The 25,228-nt window shown below is 33.0% G+C and overlaps 1 protein-coding gene across 8 annotated transcripts in view; it reads right to left on the bottom strand.

The window, feature by feature from the left end:
* Positions 1 to 25,167, bottom strand: part of LOC136347147 (ELAV-like protein 3) — a 29,854-nt gene extending 4,687 nt beyond the window's left edge. The window contains exons 1-5 of one of the 8 annotated variants that reach the window (XM_066296873.1): positions 24,789 to 25,167; positions 6,816 to 7,218; positions 5,497 to 5,535; positions 2,426 to 2,562; positions 1,179 to 1,332 (exon numbers count right to left, since the gene is read on the bottom strand). In XM_066296873.1, coding sequence (XP_066152970.1) covers positions 1,179 to 1,332; positions 2,426 to 2,562; positions 5,497 to 5,535; positions 6,816 to 7,005 — 520 coding nt within the window. In that variant the 5' untranslated portion in view covers positions 7,006 to 7,218; positions 24,789 to 25,167. Of the gene's footprint in view, positions 1 to 1,178; positions 1,333 to 2,425; positions 2,563 to 5,496; positions 5,536 to 6,815; positions 7,219 to 14,371; positions 14,619 to 24,788 lie in introns of those variants that run through there. The other 7 variants (XM_066296874.1, XM_066296877.1, XM_066296872.1 and 4 more) reach the window with 7 other exon arrangements.
* Positions 25,168 to 25,228: the final 61 nt, after the last annotated feature.

Below are 25,228 nucleotides of genomic sequence, written 5' to 3'. Positions count from 1 at the left end.
TTTGTGCTTTTTTAACAATACAAAAAAATTATGTTGTTACATGTCAACAAGTAGAAAAAATGGGAATTTAAGTTATTTAATTGAATTTCTCGAAAACCGTTGCTCCTAGCGACACCAATAAGGTATAACTTTTTTAACTAGAAAAAATAGGGGAACAAATTTTATGAGGACAAAATGACATACGCCGTGGCACAAAAAAGTTTAAATGGTTTAAATGACTCCTAATTGTCGATTGTGGCACCCTCTAGAAGATACACCGAAATCGTCGATAAATTTGAATTGATCATCTCCAAAAACCCCTATATAAGAAATTTCGTAAAATTAGCACGAACTGTTCCAGAGATATTAAAGAAAATTTGATTTCATTTTTCAACTTTGGCACCCTGTATCTTAGTTATTATCAACTTTTGGTATAACATAAATTTAGCTATATTGCATTGTTTTTATGTCATAAATCCATCGTTGCTCTGTGTCCCATTACTTAAGACTCACCCTGTATATAGATATTTAAGTTATGTTTCTCAAATGCTTTCTTGGTTTAATATTAGGAAATATAGTGATTTAACATATTTTTAGGAGCGTTTAGGAGCAATCATCTGTCCACATGCTGGTAGCGTAAATTTTATATTTAATTCAGTATAAAGGGTGGTCCCATAATTAAACAGATTTTTATTAAGATGAACTATTTCGAACATATTACAATGTAGAACGACGACACCATAGATTTTTTCCGTTCGAATTGTGTTGTATGAGTTTAAGGTTTTCCGATAAAGTATACTGGATACCTATCGTTAATACTTTTTTTCCAGTTGCACTTAAGGTTTATTTATCTCTAATACACTTTAACACATTAAATACTTATGGACGTAAGATATATAGTTTTATAACGTCAGTTGTACCTAGGACATGTTAAAAATTAGAATATTTTGATAACGTGAAACAATTATATATGGGTATACTCATACTAAACATCAACGGATAACATTTTTAATTGTCCTAATTGTCCGTCCAGCACTTCCTGGACCACCCCATATGCTTTTACTTTCAGCCAAATTAATCAGAAGAAGCATTATATCTAATAGATATGAATGTTAATTGTTTAATCTAAGCACATAAGTACTTCTTCTTATTAGCGATTCAGAGAATTAGACAAAAGAACAACATAAAATGATACTAACCGGTGATATTATCGCATAGTATGCGAGAAGTGATAATTCTACCAAATGGGCTGAATAAGGCTTCTAAATCTTGTTGGGTCATATTCTTAGGTAATCCAGACACATACAAATTGGCCCCTTTGATTGCTTCTGAGCTCGGTCGTGCATATGACACCTGCAATGAAGGAAACCTCATAGTGATTTTCTTATGAGCAGCTAATGTAGATTCTATATTTTTCTTTTAATTAATAAAATTAAGAACCTACATATCCCATTGATTTGTTTTTGCAAAGCGGTAGTCTGTGAAAATTTTAAATTGAAATATTTTGTGCATCTTGCGGGTATGCATACGAAGAAAATAGTGGAGAAAAGTAATGATTCTTCGGCCTACTGCTTTACAAATAATTTTAAAAACTTGACTATATGACTACACTATTTAAGTAGGTACCTACCTAAACGAAATGATTAATAGTCTGTATTCGAACAATACAAAGTTTTTTTTTAAAGATTTTTAATATATTTCTTAATTTAATTACAACCTTGCACTTATGCGGTACCTGGTGATTCAGAAAGAAGTGCTAAATCTAGGGATAGATAGATCGTAAAATAACTAGGAACAACATCGATTTAAAAATGTACTCTATGTACTCGAAAACTTTAACATGCACCCTGTATATCAATAACTAAGCGTGAACAAACATACATATGTTTAATAAATCTATATTTTTCCCTACAATCAGGCCTATTAATCCCTAAATTTACATTAGGTACTTTTTTCCAAATTGTCTGTATATAATTTATCGATTTGGCACACGTATTCACATATGGTGACGATCGTTTCCGAGGAACGTTGCCAAAACAAAGGTCGTATTAGCAATGTGTATAGAAACTTTAGGTATGCAATTTTCCGAGTAGCGATTTGACGGGTCACAATTCCTTAACGTGTGATTTTTCTGCGACTAGTTGTTAAATATAAATTTCTTTGCAAATTTCTGACGGAACCAAGGCTAAAAACTGACAAAAAAACACACCAAACTTAACGAAAAATACCCATCCTATTCGAAGCATGGTAAGGAATTACAACACAAAATAGTGATACACAAAATTTAAAAATGCAGAATTCTGATCGGGAGCTGATTCTAAATCCTACATTGAGGCTTGTCGGTGACCACGACAACGATTTGCACGTTTTAAGCGCGAGTCTCAAGGATGGATTTATCAAATAAAAGTACGAGTCCCAATCGGATTCCCAAACTTGAAAAACTTACCTTGATAGTTTTATTTTGTAATCTTAGCCCATTAAGAGTATTGATAGCTTTTTCAGCGTCTTCTGGCCGGTGGTAGTTCACGAATCCGTAGCCCAGTGATTGCCCTGTAAGCAACGGACTAGTGATAACCCCAGGAACTGTTGGAAATCCAATTTCGAAAAAAACACATGTTAATAACACAAAATAAACCCAAAAAACTAAGTTAAAAATAAAGTTAACTAGCAAATTAAACAGTGTACAAAATATTACCAGGTATGTGTAAATACAACCCATATCCAAGATTTGTCTCAATAATCGGAACGAGTTCGAATAAAACTCCATCAAGAGTACAATACTTGTGTCGATTTTTGACAGGTCTTAAATTCGACATCTCTAAAATTCTGACGGGTATCAAGCTCGATGTATAAGGCTGAGACGATGGGAATGTAAAAATGTAGCTTTAGTGTGCACATACCCGTTGGAAAAAATAGGGGTATCAAAAGTTCAAACCTTACTTGGAATTTGGAGATAAAATAGTGTTTAACAACACAAAAATGTATAGATTTGAATAAAATCGTTTTAACGATGATATTATGACGTAGCGCTGTTCTCCTTGGAACATTTGCACTCTCATCTTGCTGCGTGAATGATGAAGTCACGAATTGAAATCAGAGCCATGGGATCATCCATATTTCTCTGAGGTATGGACTGACAGTTTACAGTGTAAAAAGCCCGAAGTTGATATGACATTTCATTCGGTAACATCCGAACTATTCCGATTCTGTGACAAATCTCGTGCAACGAGGGATGGATATGAAAAATGTTTAAAACATCGAAGTTGAATAGTTGAAAAACCTATTTTGAACAAATCTCTCGTTATTCCTTACATTAGGCAGAAGCAAAGAATCCTAAAACGCTGCTAATTTGTAAATTACATGGACCTATGTATCCATGTCATCTAGGAATGTGCGTATATTAGAGTATTTGTAATTTAACAAATTTCTTATACTATGTAGACGCATTAGAATTCGAGACTTAGGGAAAAGATATCGATGTTAAGTGATAACATCAAATTAATAACATCGTGTTATCGAAATAGAAAAATCGATGTTTTCCAAACATCAATAAATCATATCATGCGCATCCCTGTATAGGTTTTGTATCTATTAGTAATTAGTTAAATATAACGTATTCGAGCATTTATAATTCACATAATCTTGATTTTTGGAAAGAGGTAAATCCATTTAACATGTATTGTAAATCCAATAAAATCTATATGAATTATACATGCATTCTGATGCAAAAAAATGTTAGTGGGTAAAATCGACTTAAAGAAGAGAATTATTTACGGAAGTTAGAAAAATGTTAATATGTAGATACGCATACAACACAAACATGGTCGAGGTCGGGTAAACACTACCTATCCAGTAGTTCTAATATAATGTGAGTAGTAAATAATTAATGAACTACAAAAGCGGTAACTACAAAAATTTGAAATGAAACAAATCGAACAAATATTCTGCGTCAGATTGCAAAGAATCGTTTTTTTCTTTCTATTATTGGTATGTCTGTATCACAGATCCAGTTTAAATATGGACCACTTTCATATCAGCCGAATTTGCTACCTTTAATTTCATTATCATATGGGTCAACATAATAGATATACTGAATGACCCTGTACCATGAGGCAACGTAGCAACACAGTACATGCGCTACGTAGGTACGTCCTCGAGTCACATTTCAGTGATGGGGAAGGAAGTATCCATTCAGAGCCGTAGTGTATAATCTACATTTGACTTCAAAGTATGAATCATCGCTTTAGTCCCAAAATAAGCCTCGTAGAAACTTTTGCAAAAAAACGGTTCTGTCGTAAAGACTTTCATAATATTCACTTTTAAATTTGCCATAAACCCAGACATAACGATTTTAAATTTGAATACGGCACTGTTTCGGTACCCTGCATACATGATAGTCTCCCCTACATTTTAAATGGCACGTGCTAATGAAAAGGTGACTCACTTTTTTGTTCAAAGGGGAAGCACAATGGTATTCCCAGCGAATTGATAAACTACAGTTTTTATGGCCTGACGTTTAATTTCGGATTTACGTCCTAATTACCACAATCTGATCCGAAAAAAAATATACAAATTGGCAGGCGAAGAATTACTAAGTACATGTTTATGCATTGTTTTGTTATATAAATATAAATGAGATATTCCGTAACACCATCGAATTTGAGACACCGCGTACATTTGATTATTTAAGGCGAACCCGGTATTGCAGACTCACTAATGTGCACCAAACCAATTATCAAATTCGAGGGAGATCTTTATAAGGTATGTCTCGAAATACACATATTATTCAGTTCCAGTCTACAGAACTAATGAATTAACGTATTGGAGTGGGACAACGGAATGATTCTATTATTATTATTGATACCTACTATGTAGGTCCTGTAATTATTACAAATAAACTTAATTAGTAATGGTTGCATATTTGGACACTACATTATTTGATGTTAGTTGTTCTCTAAGCCCATCTACTTCAGTATACCACCTACGATATGCACAGCACTTCAATGTTATAAATAATTGAAATAATTTACAGTATATATATTTATTTCTTAAATAGCAAATTGCTACATACAAGTTTTATGAATATACAACGAAAATGTCAGTATTTAAATATGCACTTTGATCTACATGAGGTTGCTGTGATGCGTACCGCGGTAGATAATACAAAGCTGCCGGTAAAATATAATTTTGGTTTAGAGGTAGTACTAAAAGTTATTGCCAAAGGATTTCTCAAAACACTCTTATTAAAAAAAACAATTATCTACTGGCACATGATTAAACGGTGTGTGGAATACATAGTTTAATAATGATGAATAAGCTTTGTTAGAAATGCATGTCTGAATAGTAATAAGAACAAGTAATACTTCGGCAAACACCTTGACTGCCACCCGGAAGTTTGGGAAAATGTAGGACCAGTTTTTCAATCGATTATCAATAAAGCAGCGATTGGTATCGAGATCGCAAAACCGGCCCTTTTAAAGAATTAGTAATCCCCAATAGAATATATGTTTATTGTACCTTCATCTGTAGATCCTAGTTTAAGAGCCGACCTTTTTTCTGCAAGGAAATATATGAAAGTAATTCTGATTGGTACTTCTAAAGACAATAAAATTTATTAGTTGAGGAAAGACCTCCTCGAATGTTAGAAATTAGGAATGGCAATGTTTAGTGCGAAAGTAAGTACAATTTCTGTTATTACGCTATGTTTAATTGCGCTCTATTAACAAAATGCGACTTAAATAGTACAATTAAGGAAACTGCAAACACAACGGAAATGGCAAGTTAGCATTTTCAATAACAACTTTTCCGATTGAATGCCCGATATTAAATGATATTCTCTTTAAGTTGTGCGATATAATTTTTTCAGTCCTTCGCAATAGGGGTAAAATCATATTTCCGGTTAATGATTCATATTGATACCATTCATTCGGGTTAATCCCGCCATCCAGTTCTAAATTTGTTTTTCTAGTAAGATTTTTTTGAGACTTCGAACATAAAATAGATAAATTTTATGACGTGGTTATAGGTGTATAGTGTGTTTTAGCGAAAGCGAGCCACCCTGTATTATTAAGTTATCATAAACTTAAAATTATGGTGCACAAAACTGTTGTTTTAAGAAGGCCTTTCCATATAAGAATCCAATGTACCACTTTCGTTCTTTGTCCCCAACATTTTTAGTGACAAAACTTTCAAACTGAAAGAGTTAATCACCTTGTTGCAAACGTCCTTTTATTCTCTGCTCGAGCCTGTTTGAATAAAATCTAAAAAATAACAGACAATAAATAATAAGTTTTTCATTATTAACTCTACACTAGGTATGACTGTAAAATGGAGGAACGTTAGTACCTGTCATTTGGCCTAGAGGCAGTACTGAACGTTTATTGCGTGGTTCAGTTCTATTAAATACTGTTTTTGGTGGTTCATTTTTCTTTTTTATACATTTAGTTTTTTTTTTTTTTTGAAAAAAATTACTAAGTATCTCAAATACAATCCTTAATAAAGAATAAAGGACCTTTTGAACAAAGTGCTGCTCGATGCGTTTTCTAATTTGAAATTTTTGACACAAGCGGCGGTGGCGACACTGTTTGATAATGTGACACTTGATTGACTTATGTCAATAGATTTCTTTCTTGGCGTGTTTTTTAAGTTCACGGTAACAACAATTCAGGTTGGCTCGTTTGCGTCTTTCGTTGGAATGCACTATATGTAACAACTAAATTGTGATTTTCTGTATTTGTGTACGTCTTTAATATGTAAACTGGTAAATTACTATATTTTAGTACGCAAATCATGAATTATTTAAGAAAAAACATATACATAGTAATAAAGATACATACCTGTAACTTTATCCCTAATAAGTTTACAACTTTCAACTTCGCCGATACTGGAGAATAGCGACCTTATTTCTTCCTGCGTCATTGTTTGTGGCAGATAGTTTACTATCAAATTTGTCTTAGATTCCTCCTGTCCCCCACCAACATTATTACTTCCGCCGTTTTGCTGGGCGTCCAACCCGTTTGACATCATATTCTTGTTGGCCGTGGCTGTTTTATCGTCGCTCAAATTAAAAGTAGTAATTGAAAATTTCTTTATTAAGTCTTCAATGGTGCTGGTTTGTTGGGACAGGGTTCGACGAAAAACGAGTAGCTCTTGTGCAAGATTTTGTTGTTTTTTACTTGGTAATCAGTCGGTTCCAGTCTTGTGGACGACTTTCTACGGATGTCTTCTTCTAATAGGTAGCTGAAAAAAGAACACATATTCAATTATATGCGTGAAAAAAGAAAAAAACTAACGGCGTTAGAGTTCACAAAAATGATTTATTAGGACGTTTAGCAGATGTTCGAAAAGAATGTTAAATCCAAACGTAATCCGAGTTAAATCTATGTTTTCCAAATATATATCCTGTTCCCGATTATATAGGAACACGTGAAGGCGAAAATAAACATTTCGTCCAATGGAATTGGTGAATAACATTTTTTTCTTTTTTACCAATAACCACTGGCAAAAGTTTTATTATCACTCTCACGTGTTTTTATAAAATCAAGAGCATGCAGAAAATCGTCTCAAATTCTTATGACGTACCGATGTATAATCAACTAGAGTTCACAAAAATAATCGAAACGGCACATTTTTGAGAGCTCGCATTTAAGATATATTTGGATCCTTGTCCTTCAAGGTAACAGATTTTGAAAGTAAATTTTTTCTAAAATCATTGGCGAGTACTGATCTTAGAATTTTTTTTTTAATGTCATGCACAGTAAGAAGGACAAATACTCTGCCAAAGGGCAGATTTTCAACTTTGTGCATGTCTTATTACGACAATAAAAAAAATATGCGGTGTTTTCCTTAGGTATTTTCAGAAAGATCTCGTTTCTCGTTTAGTTATCGCGTAAATAGGAAGTACCTCAGCCCTTTTTAAAAAAAGTCATGCCTGAAATTTGATTTCTAGCAGAATCATTGGCCTAGATCGGCACACATAAAAGAAATCTCGTCTAAATGCTGCAAAATAAAAATAAAAAAGTGTACAACTATTTCACTTATTCGACACGCACATTAAAGGAATTTGCGTGATTGTATACATTTAAATATTAATTAAGTAAATAAATAAATTAAAAACTGAACTTTCATTAGGTGCTGTGAAGGGGATTTTTGAATTTTCTAACTTTTTATGGAAATTTTGTAAACATTTCAATAACTGTGTTTATGCAGCATGCTTACTAGCATTAGTTGCTTGCTAACTGAAGCTTATTTTCTACGGGAAATAATTAAAGTTTGAAGTTTTTAGCGTTTACATAGTAATAAAGTACGATGAATATGAATTAAGTAATAACATTTCAACGTGGAAATTTGCAAACGAATTATTGTTTTTGGTTTAATGTTTTTTATGCAACATGTAGTTGCAAATTTAGGTCCTGAGCAAATATGTGGGGTGTTTTATTTGAAGTGAAAAAGTAAGAAATAAAAACAAGACAAATAGATTATTTTACTATAGAAAATTCAGGCGTCACACAGAAAAAAGTCCATGATACGCCTGTAGGACATCGAAGATGTAATAGGATAGTATTTTTGAAAGGAAAGCAAACATATGCCCATTCAAGAGTAAAAATATAACCAATAATACACATAAAAGTGAACATGACTAATGTTCTAAAATGCAGATAAGAAAAGTTAACCTTTTAAAATTTTAAATTTAAATTAATAAAAGTACCTGCATTATAAATCCGGTGATATTTGCTTATAAATTTTCATGTTGTAATTTTACAATTTACTTTATATTCATTGCACCGATCTTCGCATTAAAGCTAAAAATTCCAAACTTAATTTTCAATAAAAATGCGTACGATATCGAAAGGATTACTGAAAAGATCTACAGTCAGTTGTAGAAAAAAAACTAAATCGATACAAAGCAGGAAGCTCAAAATAAGCCAGGTGTGAACGTTTAACGAAAATATCTCAAATCATATTAATTTTTTCTTACTTATAGATGAACTCTCGTGGGTGAGCATTTCGTGCTAAATATGTGGAATAGAGGAGGCGATATAATCAAAATTAGAGCGAAAAGTATTGCGTTATACAGAACGTATTGTACATTCTCACTTCTACCTCTCCCCATTATTTTCTGATAATTAAAATTAAAACGGAAATGCCGGCATTTTGGTTTTTTAAAAGTGCCGTCTAAGCAGCCTTTTCGGATCTGAATGTCAGGTTGTTTTACATCAAACTAAAGGAAACTTGGCTCTCTCCCTGAATCTGAAAAAATATACACACAATTGTATTAAAAATGGGAATTTTGTGGTTACTCTCGGTTAAACAACCAATGATTGCAAATTCATATTGTATGCAAAATAAATATTTCATGAAAAGTATACTTTCACCGCAAATTTTTGTATTTTGAAATAAATCTCTCCTCGACGATTTCGTAGACATACGCTATATGTAACCATCATTTGATTATGTAATATTTCAAAGTCAGTAAGGAACCCAAAAAGGCAATAGTATAAGTACAGATATTTATTATTATTTTTTTTAATCAAACCGAATGAAGTTTTCCTTAGATTCAGAGAGATTTTACAATTTACAATCTTAAAAATATCAAAAAAGTATGTGTCGACTTGTTTGAAAAATTGTCGGAGAGACACTTAGAGATTTTCATATTCTAATATAAGACTGAGAGGCTCATTGCATATTTCTTATCAGACACTGCGCAAATAGTTTTTAAATATAGTGAAATTTTTTATATTACAATCTTCTAATTTCCTAGAGCATTTATGCTGACTTTTGGGAAATTACAGGGGTGATAAATCAGGTCGATGCGGCTATGAGATCATTTTTAACAGATAGAGTATGATTTCTATACATTTTTTGTAATTTTAATTATACAGACTTTTACAACTTAACAATCTTCAGCTTTTAAGAGCACGAATGATCAAATTCCTGGAGACGTTCACAGGTCTGTAATTTTTGGAAAAAAATGATACATCAGCATACATACATTTTTTATCCAACAAACATTATTTCTTTCTAAATTTACTGCTAATTTATTTTCTTTTTCGCTTGGCCCTCAATTTTCATATACGCATTTTTATCTTGTTAAAGAAGTCCAAGAGGTACGTCCGCGGATCTCTACCTTCTGGGTCTTGGCTAATAGGTATATGGCAAATTTTGCGTGTGTCAACGCGCATAGTTTTCTTTGTACGTGCTTAATGTAAATATCATTGTTAAAACTTTTCCAGCACTGAAGTGTCAAATTTTGAAGTCATTACTCTATCTCTCACATAGTGTTTTCTTTATACATTCCAGAAATTTAATTACAGCGATATTCCCACGTTCGTAGTTCCAACTTTTCAAGCCATGTAGACTCCTGAAGAAGTTTTCTAACGCCCATCTGAACCATATAACTTCCTGATCCATAACTTATTTTTTCAATGGGCAGTAAAAATACTTTTATTTGTTTTGTATAAATTTCGTGCTGCAATTTTCCGTTTTTCCGTTTAGTTTGACGTTTTGGCGTGACTCATGGTCACTGACTAAGAAAAATTTTAAATAACATTCTGAGTTACATAAATTCTGAGTCTCAACTGCTACATCGATGGTGAAATTTTTACAACAAAAATACAATTTTGTTCTCAAAATTTACATATTAAACGGTTCTGTTCTAAAATACAAACTGTCTCACAGTAGAGTTCACAGCAATTATCTCACAAACTTTGTAGGAATTAAAAAAAAAGTTTTAATAGAAATACGGAGGGCTGAGCGTGTGGCCATAAACTGAAGTGATCATAAAATGTGCAGAATGGTGCGTAAAGCTATGACGAAATGAACTTGCAATTTTTTAAATGGTACAGAATGTATATGTTTGAGTTCCTAGTCGAACTCTAGACACATTTGATATAGCATATGCTATACTTAAAACCAAGAGATTGTGAAGTGCATTTCAGATGAGTATTTAAAAATAAATTTCCACACTTTTAATTGCGTGTAGACACACACAGAAAATAAATATTTATTATCGCATTAGGAGAGTGGTATTTACAGATGTTCAAAATGTCCTCCTTGAGATTCTAAACATGCTTCAAGTCGTCGAAGTAGTTCCCTAATAAAGGGTGGGCTATTTGTTGGTTTAATTTTGAAGTTACTATTAAAACTACATTGTTAACTATTTTTAAATAATTGGTGCTTTATTCAATAAATATTCATATAATATAATATATATTAATGTAATATAATATTTACCGAAAATGATTTCAATTAAGTGACCGCCGCGGCTGGCTGGATAGGACCCCATTCTTTTCACCATATTTCACGAAGAATTTGAATACTGTTTCCTCTAAGTACTTTAATTGTTTAGGGGTCGTTAACGTAACCCTATAAGTAATTCAGTGGGGTCAAATCGCAGCTGCGCGATGGCCAATTAATTTCTCCAAACCAACTGAACACGGCAATTTGGTATGTAAAAGATTTATCGTTTCTCTGGTTCTATGACACATTGCTCCATCCTACTGGAACCAAACCCCATTGAAGTCTAAATCGACTGTTTGCGGGCACAAAAAATCAATTACCATGTGTCCGTAGCCCACTCCACTTACCGAACCTTGAAAGAAGTTCGGACTAGTAATACCCTCACTCCAAAATTCACACCAAACAGCAACTCTTTCCGGATGCTTTGGATTCTCTATGATTACGTGTGAATTTTGGGAAATCTGGAGTTTTTAAGGTTATTGCGTTTTCACGCACAATTTGGGCAATAGCAGCAATTTTTTCGACTATGAGCCTTGGATGCGCACTTGGATAGGTTTTGTTATCCACAAGCATGCCAGTTTTAAGAACTTCCTTTATGAATACAGGTTAAAAAGTCAGTTTAAAAAGAAATAAAAAAATGGCCGCCAAAGCATGAAGTAAGAAACTTAAAAAAAAACTTCACACAAGCCGAAGCGGTAATTTAATTGAAATTATTTTCTGCAAATAATCGAAGGGTATATTTCACTAGAATAAAGCAATAATTATTTTTAAAAAATCAACAAAGTCATTTTGATATTAACTTCAAAAAGAAACCAATAAATGGCACTATCGTTATAAGCTTTTGGTACCATATCGGGAATTATTGTACAGGGTGTTCATTTTTCGACACTTTTGTAGTGTATCTTCGTTATTATTACAGTTCGAAGGTTTGGGTTTTCGCAAACCTGTGACACTTTATTTATAAAACAAACCATGCCAAGAACGGATTTATCATGGTCGTCTTGGTTTTCGAACTACAGAGTGAAATTGTAAATTAGACATTTTCACACATCTATTGCAATTTAATTATTTTATAAATTATCGACTAAGTAAAAAAGGAATCTTATACATTTTTTACATAAAATCAAGTGGATGACTTAGTTTTTTCCCAGGTGTCCCCATTTTTGAGAAAATTGTCAAAGTTAAAATTTCTTTAATGGGACACTCTGCATTTTAATTGCTAGTTAGATTCTATTAAGAGCTTTCTATCAAGATATAATAATCAGCACTTTGTTTGAAATCGAAGAGAATTTATATTTTTTTAAACGGATTTCAGTTGCCAGTAAGAAGTGGTATTATTTTACTGAAAAAGCATGATTTTTGATATATGGTGAGCTTATGAAAAACGAAATATACAAAATCGGTGCAGAACAGTAGAGGAACTTCGGGAGACTACCCATTTAGCATTTCAATGTCTACGAAATCACCCCGTAAAAACTTTAAATGCCTTAAGTGAAATTGCACAAATGTTTTAGCTTTGTATAAAGGAAAATGGCAATCATTTCGACAAATATCTACAGGCTATTAGTTTTTCATTGTTAATGCAAATTTAATAAGCACACGTAAACCTATTCAGCCTCTAATCGGTAAAGATAGAGTCTCGAGTTTTTCCCAAATATCTGTCAATGTAAAACAAGTAAAATAATATCACTCCTTACTGGCAATTTAAAGCTCGTTTAAAAAGAAATGTAAATTTCCACTTTCGATTCGAAATAAAGCGCCGACAATTATATATTTCTGGAAAGGTCTTGAGGTGTAAAATTTAACTAGCAGTTAACGTGCAGGATATCTCATTTAAGAAATCTAAACTTCGGTAATTTTCTTATAAAACTGGGGCACCTAGGAAAAAACTGAATACGCCACTGGATACTGTCCAATATAAGGTGTGAAAATGCGTAATGTTCAATTTCGCCCTGTATCTCAAAAACCGAGGAGGGCATGATAAATCTGTTAGTAGCATGGTTTTATCCACAAAAAGGTGACAGGTTAGCGAATGCCCCAACCCTCGCATTGTAATTACAACGGAGGTACACTGCAAGTGTCGAAAAATTGACACCCTGCACAGCAAGCCTCCACAAATGTGATCTCTGATGTCCCTAAATCAATTCGGCCAATTTGGCAAACGATTCCTTCCAGATAACAAATGTATATAGACATCTTTAAAGCTGAAATGCGCCAGACATGATTATGTACAACTCAGGTATATAGCGTTTTTGCCAGTTTAAAAATATAACCTCGATAAATTTCACCCCTAAAATTCCAAATTGAAGAATTTTAACCTTTTTTAAAGCCGAGTAATCGGTTGGACAGTAATTCTTGTGGCTGGCATAGAGCTGTTTTATTGTATACGCCCTCACCCTAACACCCTGTACATGCATAATTTAAATTAATTAAAATAATTTAATACTGTAGAGCACGCCAAAATGATCATGTACGGTGATCTACGTCATACAAACGTATATGTATGTATACCGGTATTATTTGTTTTAGTGTTAATGTAAAAAAATGTGTCTGGTCTATTTTTAGGCTCGTAAATCCCATGCACTTTTACCAAAGTCTGCTCTTATAATTTTAACCTCAATAATCCGGAAAATAGGAGGGAAAATGAGCAGCTACGTGGAAAAAGTCCGGTACGGGTTGTGATCTGTGCAAATGATTTTGAAATATTTTCTGTGTGAGTTGTGCTCAGTCTGAACTTCCTAGTATGCGCACAATTTGGTGAAAATATGATGATTTATTTTTGGATCAGGTTATTTTAGTTCCCAGAACGAGGGTAAAAAAGTGAAAAATAAGGTGTCAGGGCACAAAACTGCCTGCAAATGATGCCACATTCCACATTCACAAGAATAACACATAAACATCCGTTTGTTGAAAAATTTGAATCTTAAGAGGGCATAACGTAAACGTATACGTTTATCAGAGTCCGAACTCTGAATTTAGTTCTAAAAATACCTACGTATAGCGGAAGTCGGGATTATACGTGTACTCACTAGGGCAGATACCCCGGATAATTCTCCCACATAATTATCCATTATTAACGCTAAAATTACTGTTGTTGATCGTGCCCATGTGAATTATCGATTCTTCGGGGAAAACAACGACAGGAGCAGCTTACCTATATAATGTTATTTATGCTATAGTCGTCGGGTGTTTGCTGTAACCGAAACGATGCGCTGTGACACAAGGATGTTCAGTTTGAATCCAGAACTCAGTCGGGGCACTAAAAGCGAAACTAAAAGGAAAGTAACTAAAATAAAAAAATAAAAACGAACTAAAACGACACCCGCCTTCGCGCTACTCGGTCAGTTTTCACACTAAACTAAACTAACTAAATCTAAACTAAATTCTGAATTAAACGACGCGAACGCGACGCCTGCAAAACGCGCGCTCCTCAATTTTGTACTTCTTTCCTGCGCATGGGCACTCTCACCCCTCGCTTCGAATGGCGTCGGTTTCGTTGTCAAAGGGGTTGCATTTGTGTTGGCTTGCGTGTCTGTCCGGCACATACATGTAGATGATTGTATATAACGTACCTATGTACTTAAGTAGCTGACGGGAATTTTTTAAAGAGGACAAAAAAAAAACGTTGTTTTTTCGCTGTGCGCAATAGGCAAATTTGATTGTGCGCAAAGGCGAAATGTAGCTGCGCAGTATACAAATACAATTAAAAGTAAAAGTAAAAGCTTAATCAAAAATAAAACGAGACATGCATCCATTCACGTCTGAACAATAGGGGAAAAATCATATATTTAAGACCAGCTGATGCATGGACGCTAGAGGGTACGAAGGTCTAAGGGTGGTTTCCCCTGTCTAGTTTTTACCAATACGTCTAGGTTTCATGAGGGCATTCACCCTATATTATTGCGTCACATTTCACTTGAGACGACTCCTACGAGGGCTACCCGCTTTTCATATTTAAAAAACAGCCTTCGCTGCTCAGAATCATAATTTAATACTCTCCCAAAGTTTTGAACTAATTAAATGCTCAAAATCGAACATATCCATAATAGAGTCCATAGAACCGTCTCCAAAAATTATAAAAGATCTGTTTCACGTGCCGCATGCAGACGGAACAACATGAGTTTGGCTGTAGGTACGAGGGTATGTGTATGTAGCATTAAGTTCCTGGTTCCAGTTGTCTACCCCTGTACCTATACGTGGCAGACGACGCTTTGTATCTACTACCCCCTTATTACTGATTAATGCAGATCTGCATTCTATTGTGTTTGGCATGCCGGACAGTTACTGTTCAGTGATTATGTAACGGCGAGTTAAATTTTAAGACATGCGTATACAATAATATTTCATTGAATTAAAAAAAGTGGCTGTGAATGTACAGGGTCATTCAAACTCGACGCCCCATCCATTTTATGTATACGAAAACAGATGGGCTCAGCAAAGTAATTTTTTACCACATTAAATAAGAGACTTAAGCTATAATAAATGCTAAAAACATTAAAATATCGAACAACAGTGTCGCGACGCCGACGGTATATTTTTTTCAGAAACATGCTTTTCTTTCAAAAATGTGAGCATCAGTACGCTCTAAACCAATGTTGTATAAAAAAACTTCAATTCATCTTATATATTAATATAGATAGGTACCTAATAAGATAATATTTATTTCTTCTGTAGCTTTCAAATGATTCGAAACTTAAAAAGAAATTATACAAAACCTGTTTAGAATATATCGATTCACATTTGTGAAGAAAAAAACCATGCTGAAAAAAGCATAGCGTCGGCGTCGCGACGCCGAGCATGACTCTCCATATTTTAATGTTTTTTGCAATTATTTTAGCTTACGTCTTCTTATTTAATGTGGCCAAAAAATTAATTTGCTAAGCCCACCAGTTTCCGTAAAAAATGGGTGGAGCATTAAATTTGATTGACCCAGTACTATTTTTAATTCAATGCAGTGCGTACTGGCTTATATTTAAAACAAAATAGGATGCGAACCGTATTTGCTAAAGTCTTTACATCGTTGCAAATTGCATTTGCCACAATTTTTTGAATAATTTTGTTTATCCAGTGTTTCCCAAGCGGGTTCTGCATGTAATGGTGCCTTGAAAACTATAAGGGCTAGAAAAATCATTGGATGTTTGAAAAAAGTTGAAGAAAATATAATGGCCATTTTGATGATTTGAAATCCGTTTCAAGTTTTTTGAGTTATTTTCAAAAAACCAAATTCTTGCGTTTTTAAAGAAGTGGTGGAAATTCTTGGAACAAAAATAGTTTTTTATTTCCGGAATAACATTGTTATGGGAATTTATTGGAAGTTGTCCACCCGTGCATTCGTTGTCAGTCACGTCGCATTAGTTTTCATATATCATCATCACTGTTCATTCTCCTATGGCGGCCATATTGGTTTTAGCGCAGGTGGAAATAACTTTTTTCCCTTCCAATGGTGTCTTACATACATTTTATGTAAAAAATTACAAAATTTAAATTGTTTCTAAGCGGATCATCACCTCGGCAGCCCGCCGCTATTCAAAACAGTTATTGTCACCGCAAGAATCAACTCCTACAATAATTTACTTGAGAGTTAATTAATGAAGTTATTGTTTAAACAAAATAAAAAAAGTTATTTTTATACTTATGGTGAAATTAACATTAACCTAATCCAGGTTTTCAAAATGATGTTTATTTTTAGGAACACATGTTTGACATTTTTTGAAAACTGCATGAAACGTGTGTTTATTTATATTCTTTAAAATATTTCGGACTTTCTATCCTAATTATTATACAGTCGCGAAAGGATTAAATTTATATACATCTAATTTTTTACATACCCCTAAAAAGATATAAATCAAGGGAAATAAATTCTTACGAATAAGCTGGCTATTTTACTGGGTCTCTCGTTAATACATACATACGTATGCACAATACTTACAAAACTTTATTTAATTATCATAGATTAGCTTAGAGAATTGTCTAAATAAACTTTGAACTTAGCGAGTTCAGGACACTCATCCTGTCGTAACCATGTATCATTTGTTCCCTAAGAACCATATCTCTAATAGCTGGTAATATTTGTCCTTCCAAGATATTCAAATTTTTGCCTAGTTAGCGTATAACTATAGATTCTTATAGTTATACCATTTAATGTCATAATCGTTAATATTTTGCGATCTGTGATTAACTTACCGTATATGCCACACCATGCATTCAATCCATATATTTCTTGTCACTCACGTTGGGTATCTTATTGAGGGCTCTGACTGGCTTAAAAATGGCGACAGTGTTTGTTAAACACTCCGCAGTTGCTGAAATTCGTTTCATCTGTCCAAATAACATTCCTGCGAAATTTGCATGTTTTCAATTTAAAAATTTAAATCGTTTCTGATAGTCTATTTATTTGAATCTCCGCACAATAGTTGGCTTATATACCGAACGATATTTATTTTCTTTGATGATCTTTTAAATTGTCGCCTTTGGTATCACTAATTCTCTTTTAGCGACTTTCGTCGACGCCGATGAATCCGCATTAATTTGTTCACTACTTCTATTGTTGGGGACCCGATTATCATGTCGACAATGCTTCAGCCGTAGATCTTTATATCTCTAATAATTTCCAAGGTTCATTATAATTTTCTTAATAATCTTGCCCAGGATTGCGGCCTTTCAGAAAAAATAAAATTCCAAATAATCCGTGGAAATAAAATGCTTATTCTTTTTACGTTTAGACTTTCCTCATTGGTATATTGCAGGCCCATTTTTACATTAATAATCAAAAGTTAAGAAAAATTAAATCTAATTTCTAACGATGTGAAATTGTTTTGTTGTTAATTATTGCGCCCATAGAGGGAGAGCGATTATTTTACGTTGGAAAATCTATCGAGATCATGGTTAACTGAGAAAAAATGAAACTTCGCCTTTTTCTATATGAAATAAAAATATTTGCTTAAGGTGCAATGGATCAATGGAAACGAAAAAAAACATTTTCAACCGTCCTAAAAACAAAATGGCGGACATAATTGGATGACGATGCCTGAGAATCGAAACGTCGTAATTGATAAGTGAATGCACAGGTGGATAGCCCACAAAAACATATCTTTTCATTATTTTTATAGATTTTCAATTCGGGAACGTATAGTATTTTTTCGAAAACGCAACGTTTTGGTTTGTTGTAAATAGCTTAAAAACGAAAAAAAAATGAAATAGTTTTCAAAAGGGAATCGAACTAACCAATATATTCCATTCGACTTTCCCATTTATCGTTTTTCTAACTACTTCTTATAGTTCTCAAAATAGCTGTAGGTTCGATTCGGGCCACAGTGACAACCCACAGAAAATATCAAAAACATTGATGATGGGTGCGGGATAAGTAAAAGAACTACTGTGACACAGTGGCGCAATGAACATAAGTTTCCCCCATTTACAATATACGTTTAAAAAGAAAAAAGTTTCCAAATTCGAAGAGGTCATAGAAATAGAAACTAAAAAAATCAAGTCCTGCATTTTAGGTATTGATGCATCTAGAAGCTAAGGAAATACTAACGCACATGTGTAATTGACGAGTGATCGTTAAAAAAAACTAAAATTGGTGTTGAAATATTAATCATGTCTTAATGGATTTATTTATTATCTATTCTCAATGGTAGATTTTTGGTGGTGAACAATAATCGTTAGTTATGCCTTATATAAAAGTGTGTATCTCATTATTTTAATATCTATGTCAGTTAAATAATATCTATATGTATGTATATACTCTATGTAGAGTGTTTCCTAAATATAGGACGGAACATCAAGAGGATGTTTCCGGCGAATATATTCCGAATCGTTTCATTTCCGAAATACAGGGTGCTGAAATCCAAAAAATAATCTTTTTTCGTTACTTTGAATAAACGAGTTTAAATTTTCGTCATTTATTAGCAACACTGTAATACGCATTTTACATACAGGTCATATATATGGTCATATACATATATGGAATAATGGCAATAAGTTTGATATAATTTCTCTATCAAAAACTGTTTCAAGTAAAAGTTACAAGACTAATTTGTTGTCACATTATAAGACCTTGAACTTTTTTTTCTTACCCCATAACATTCCAACGAAATCCGACTTTAGTTTATCAAATGGAATCCTCTATGTCTGAATTGTTTCGTTGGATCCGCATTCGCTTGCACATACATAAATATGAAATTTTATCGGGGTTAGATGGGAAAAACTACAAGAAAAAAATTATATACTTTATTTTATTTTTAAAAAAAATTTTAATCGAATAGAAACGCAACATAACAAATTACTGCTTTCAAGAATTAATTGTTATTTATCGTTTAAAGCATTTGTTCAAAATGTCTTCCGTCGGTGTCCAAACACAGTGCTATTCTTTTCATGAATAATCTTCTCATCGGAACGACCATACGTGTCTTGCCTGATCGATTGCATCGCACCGATGTTTCGAGCTCTCAAGTCATTTACATTATTTGGATAATCCTGATAAATTTGACCGTTTAAATGGTTCCAAAGGAAAAAGCCGCATGAATTTAAATCAGGTGACTGAGCTGGCCACTCTAGTTCACCAAGCAAAAAATTAGTGCTCCGTTATTTAAATTAAACATTAGAATTTGAGATACACTATCTACTTCACGTTCAAAAAATACAGAGGGTATTTCGTTTTGCTTTACTAATCGAATTAAATTTCTTTTTGTGCAAGGTAGGGAAAATCTATTTTTTTTTCGAAAATTTCCTTATTTAACCTCAATAAAACGGGATATGTGTGTCTGTACGCCTAAATAAGTGTAGATTCCATGAAAAAAATCGAAAACACGGGATTAAATTTGATAAACCAAAGTTGGACTTCGTTGATTTGTTATAGTGAAAAAAAAGTTCAAGGGTATCATAAAGTGACTACAAATTTGCCTTGTAACTGTTGCTTCAAACATTTTTTGATAAAAAAATGATTTAAAAAGTTATTGCCATTATTCCATCTAAATACGTGTGCAAAAATAATAACAATGTGCAAGTACTTGGTAAGAAAATCTTTTAGTTTTATATATGGAACAATGAAACATAACACTTTACTAATTACGCATGGGAAAGCAAAAACAATTTATGAAAAAAAACCTTATTCAAGTAAAAAACATATATTTGCATTCTTTTGTCAAAAATAAATGTTGCAAACAAATAGCAGCCCTTCTTAAAAATTAGAGGGAATGAAAAGGAAAATATTTAAAAAATAATAATAAAAACAACTTATTTAAGTAAACTAATGTTAATACTTTGCATTGCACCCTTTTCGGGGAATAACAGCTAAAATCTCCTAAGCAGTGAGTCGACTAAGCGTTGACAAATCACAACTGCCATTGCATTCCAAGTGTCCTAAACAATTTTCCACAGATCTTCATTATTGATTGGTTTTGCTGCAGAATCTTCTTTTTCAACATGTGTTCATAAATGCTCAATAGGGTTGAAGCCCAGAGATTGGGCAGGCCACTTCAAAACCTCAACCCTATTGTCGGCAAATCATGCCCTTGCCCTTCTGCCTGTGTATTTAGGATCATTTTCCGGCATAAAGATCCAGTTGATGGGCATATTGTTGGCGGCATAAGGAAACATCACATTTTCCAGGATATCAACATAGAGAACTTGGTTCATGATTACCACAATGCCCTATACCGTTATACGAAAAACAACCCTCTTCTTTTATGGTGGACGCATTATGTTTTATGTTTTTCGGGGTATACTTAAAGTTGTATTCAGATTGTAGCGGTTTTCTAGCATATTGTCTCTGTCCAGAAGAGCCAATAAAAAAATGTTTTTCGTCTGACCAAAGAATATTCCTCCATTTAGAAGGGGTCAAGGGATATGGTCTCTAGCGAATTTTAGGCGTTTGGAGATCTGTCTGTGAATTGCTTTAGTAACTTTCCTTGGGCTTTTACTATGTAAATTTTCTTCAGCACATCGCCTCCGCATTGTAGCAGTGCTCACGTTAACTCCAATTTGAGTTTTTATTTATTTAGATATTAATAAAGGAGACACTTTCGCTATCCCTTGCATTCGTCCATCATCTATTGACGTGGTTTTTCTTTTTCTACCACACATTTCCAGTTTTCTGCAAATGTTACGGCGCTGCTGATCATTTTGGCGGAACATTTTAATACATTTTGAATAAAGTTATAACTTTTCCCTTCATTTCTAAGTGCTAAAACTTGTTTTGCATTTTTATCGCCCAACGAGCTTTTCTACCCACAGTATTTCAACTAAAAATCGTCAATGTACAGTCCAATCTTGCTATTTACATTATATTTACCTTAATTAAAAATTTTAAAACGTTTAATCAACCATGGAATAATGTTACTTAGTATGTTAATGAGTACGGCAGTCAACACTGCGATTTTTTTGCACACCACTCTATACGACGCTCCCCGTATATCAAAGTTAACATTAAAAGATTAACGCCTAATGGGTTTTTTTTTTATCCCCATAATTATTTCGAATAGAATAACTAAAAATAGAACTTGTCAGTTTATTGATTTTTTTTTTCCTATCTCGCTTCGTTTTTTAGATTAAAATTAAATTCCAAAACCTTAAACATACTTTAACAAACTTAATATACTTTAAAAAAAAGTTTTTAATGGAATTGAGGCTCTAAAAGGAAGAGAAAAATGGTTTAAAACAAATATCCTCACGAGGAAACATGAATCCTATTAATTTCTAAGTGACTTTCGAACTGTTCCGAAAATAACCGAATTATTTTTTTAACGTTCTGTATTTAGGGAACGAAGCAATATTCGACACATGTACAAACATTTTCATTGTTTTCATTCGAATTAATTTTTCCTTAAAAAATGCGTTGTGTTTTTTAAACGCCCAGTATATCAAGATACAGGTTTCATAAAACTTCACATCGGCAAATCCAAATTTGCAGAACGAGGAGCGAAGCCTAACTTTACAGTACTGAAGGAAAACGGTAACCCCGTTTCCAGACAGGATTTTCTCACATTTTTCATTTAAAATATGTAAATCAATCGTAACTAACACAGGACACAATAGAGAAAAAAATAACCGTAACAGGGTGGCAAAGTTTCAATTTTTTTTTTCTTTATAACGGTCAAAGTTCATAAAATATCTAATTTAAATTTACACTTCATTGTTTGAATGACAACTGATTACTAGAATATACAGGGTGTTTTTCTACGATGCCTTTTTTTAACTCTCTCCTCCATAATTGTTCGTGGCGAGCCACTAATCGTTTCTGCATAAAATACTGAGTGTTCCATTCAATTTAGACGAAAATAAACTTTTTAATTTCTCAGATTTTTCTCCTGTCAGTCACCATTTCTCAGCTAATTCCAAAAAATTCTAAGAAATGCACAGGATTTTCCTATAATATGTATGCGTCATAACTTATAGGAAACCTACCGACGCACCCCCTAAAAGGTTAGATGTGTTCCAAATGCGAGCTAAATATCTCAGAAATATATACATATACATCCTCTATACATATACAGTGTATTTCACAAATCTGCATCATATTCAATTTCAATACCAAAGTTCCGTTGCAATGAATTTTCGTTACTAACAATAATGAAACAAATTTGCTTATGGTGCAGACTTTCTGAAACGCACGGTATGTGTATACAAGGCGATTCAAAACTCGATACGAAAAATTAAGGTACGTGTAAACTTTGATATTCTAGTTAAAAAATGTAAAATTAAATTTTTGCCTTTGTTCCCGAGTTATTTCACTTCAAAATATCTGAATATAGTCATTATTCATAACTTATAATAATTAGATAATAATTATAATTTTTTATTATTAATAATTAGGCAATAAAAATAATATAATAATTATAATAATAATCAAGAATATCACCATTAGCGCGGGTACAAACTTGGCAGCGCGATATAAGCGAATCGTATGCTAATTGCATATTTTGTCTATCTCGAACGTATTTGACCGCATTCAAAACTCTCTCCATTAATTGCTAATGGCTATAAATTTCCACTGTATTAACCAGTAATTTTAAATACAATACAGAATGATCAAAAGGATTCAAGTAAGGTAATCTCGCAGGCCATAGCACTTGACCACGTCGATGAATGCAAAAATTTTGAAGTGTAATAATTCGGAAACAAAGACCTGCGGGCAAAAATTTTATTTTACACATTCTTAACCAAAATATCAAACTGTTGACGTTCCTCAATTTTTCGCATCGAGTTTTGAATCCTCCTGTATAAGACAAATAAGTTTTTTTTTTAACTTTAACATTGTGAATCCCGGAAACGAAACTTTTTCGAACCCATATTTATATGAACTTTTTGTACTCATTTTGAAATTTATGTCGACTGTTAAATTGCTAGAAAAAACTTGAGCACCGTGCGGGGCACTTTTCGAGCCACTCTGTATGATTAAAATTATGTCGAGCTCCCATCTCTGCCTCCATCTTATATCTTTTGCCTTTAAACAACTAAACCATATTTCTATCTCTCAGATGTTTTCAAATAATTCTTAGCTACGAAAATTTACAACACCTTGTATACATTAGAGTTTTGTATTTAAATTATGTAAAATTGTTGTTGTCGGCTTAATGCGATATCCAAAAATGGGTAAAACATCTAAAAACTTTTGCATAACAGCTATTAATATAACCATTTAGGAAATACATACTTTTCAGCATTTTTGCATTTCCGAGCTGTTCAAGCCTGTTAACGACTTTGCAGTACTAATTCGATTATATTAATGTAATTATTTGTATTAATATTTATTAATTGGTGCTGCGATAATAAACATTTTTGAAGAAAATGAAAAATACGTTAAAGGGGTTAGTTACGCCTTGATGTAAGATCGATCTAAATGATAAAGCAAATATGTACATATTCAGGTTAAATTGTTGCAGAATTTTTATGGAGCTAATTAGTACATATATTTATAAACAAATATCAGCTTAGAATGTCTGTGTTATAATTTAATGGTTATTGCGAATCCAAAGAGATAATATTGAACTGTAGAAATACAAAAGAAATTTAGAACGTTGGAAGCCGCTCGACAAACTTGAAAATTGACTTTTCCTTTGTGTTTCATTTTGAAATAACGAATTCCGCTAAAAAATTGCAATTTTCCATTAACAAGCAAATTCATAATTTACGACACCATATGGTGCGTAGTTTATCTTTGGCACTGTATAGGAATAGGAATAGGTAAGGATAATATCACAAGCATACGTATAATAATGTTAAAGAGCTAATATATTATAGGAAGATCATTAAAATATATAGAAAATATTCATAGATAGAACGTTTGGCAGCCTGAGCAGCATATTTTAATACGAGAATTATTTACTTTTAATAGTGATTTACATGTTAAAATCAGCTCGGGTTTAACCCTGCAAGCGTTGTATTGATCCGCGACACTCGCCCTCTCCCCGCCCCCCCTCACTTGGTTGCCCCCGCGCACCCAGTTTCCACCCCTACGCTTTTCCAAATAGAATTATTCTGTCTTTTAAATTTACACTATACACAGATTTGAATATCGAACACCGTTTTTTAATAAATATCTATTAACAAAGTGCATCTGGTTTACTTACCTACCTTACTGAGGAGAATTCTTTCAAAAACTTGTAAATGTTATATCAAAAACGTTCGCGATCACAAAATGGAGAACTAGGAATAGTAGGGGGTGATTGTATGAGTAACTGAGGCAAGTTACAGTAGGTATAATAATCGAGACAAATTTGGAAAAATTGCACTGAATTACTTTTCTGCAGGATTATTGAAGCCAACCAAGAAATACAAGAAACAAATTGAACGAACCGAACTGTTAAAAATGTAACTAATTCTTGATAATTGTCAAACACTATCGTAAACGTACACAATAGTTATAATTATATTAGTAAGAATTAATTATGCAAGAATGATATTATTACATAACGTACACTACCAAACGTAACACAAGTGTTATTCAGAGAGTGCAATAACTAAATGGTGTTGCATGGCGCTTGGAGAAAGGGTGTCGGCTTCCCTGCTG

This window comes from Euwallacea fornicatus, chromosome 26, assembly GCF_040115645.1.
Source record: "Euwallacea fornicatus isolate EFF26 chromosome 26, ASM4011564v1, whole genome shotgun sequence".
Classification (NCBI taxonomy): domain Eukaryota; kingdom Metazoa; phylum Arthropoda; class Insecta; order Coleoptera; family Curculionidae; genus Euwallacea; species Euwallacea fornicatus.
Note: the sequence above shows the minus strand (reverse complement) of the source record. Positions and strands in the feature narration are given on the sequence as shown.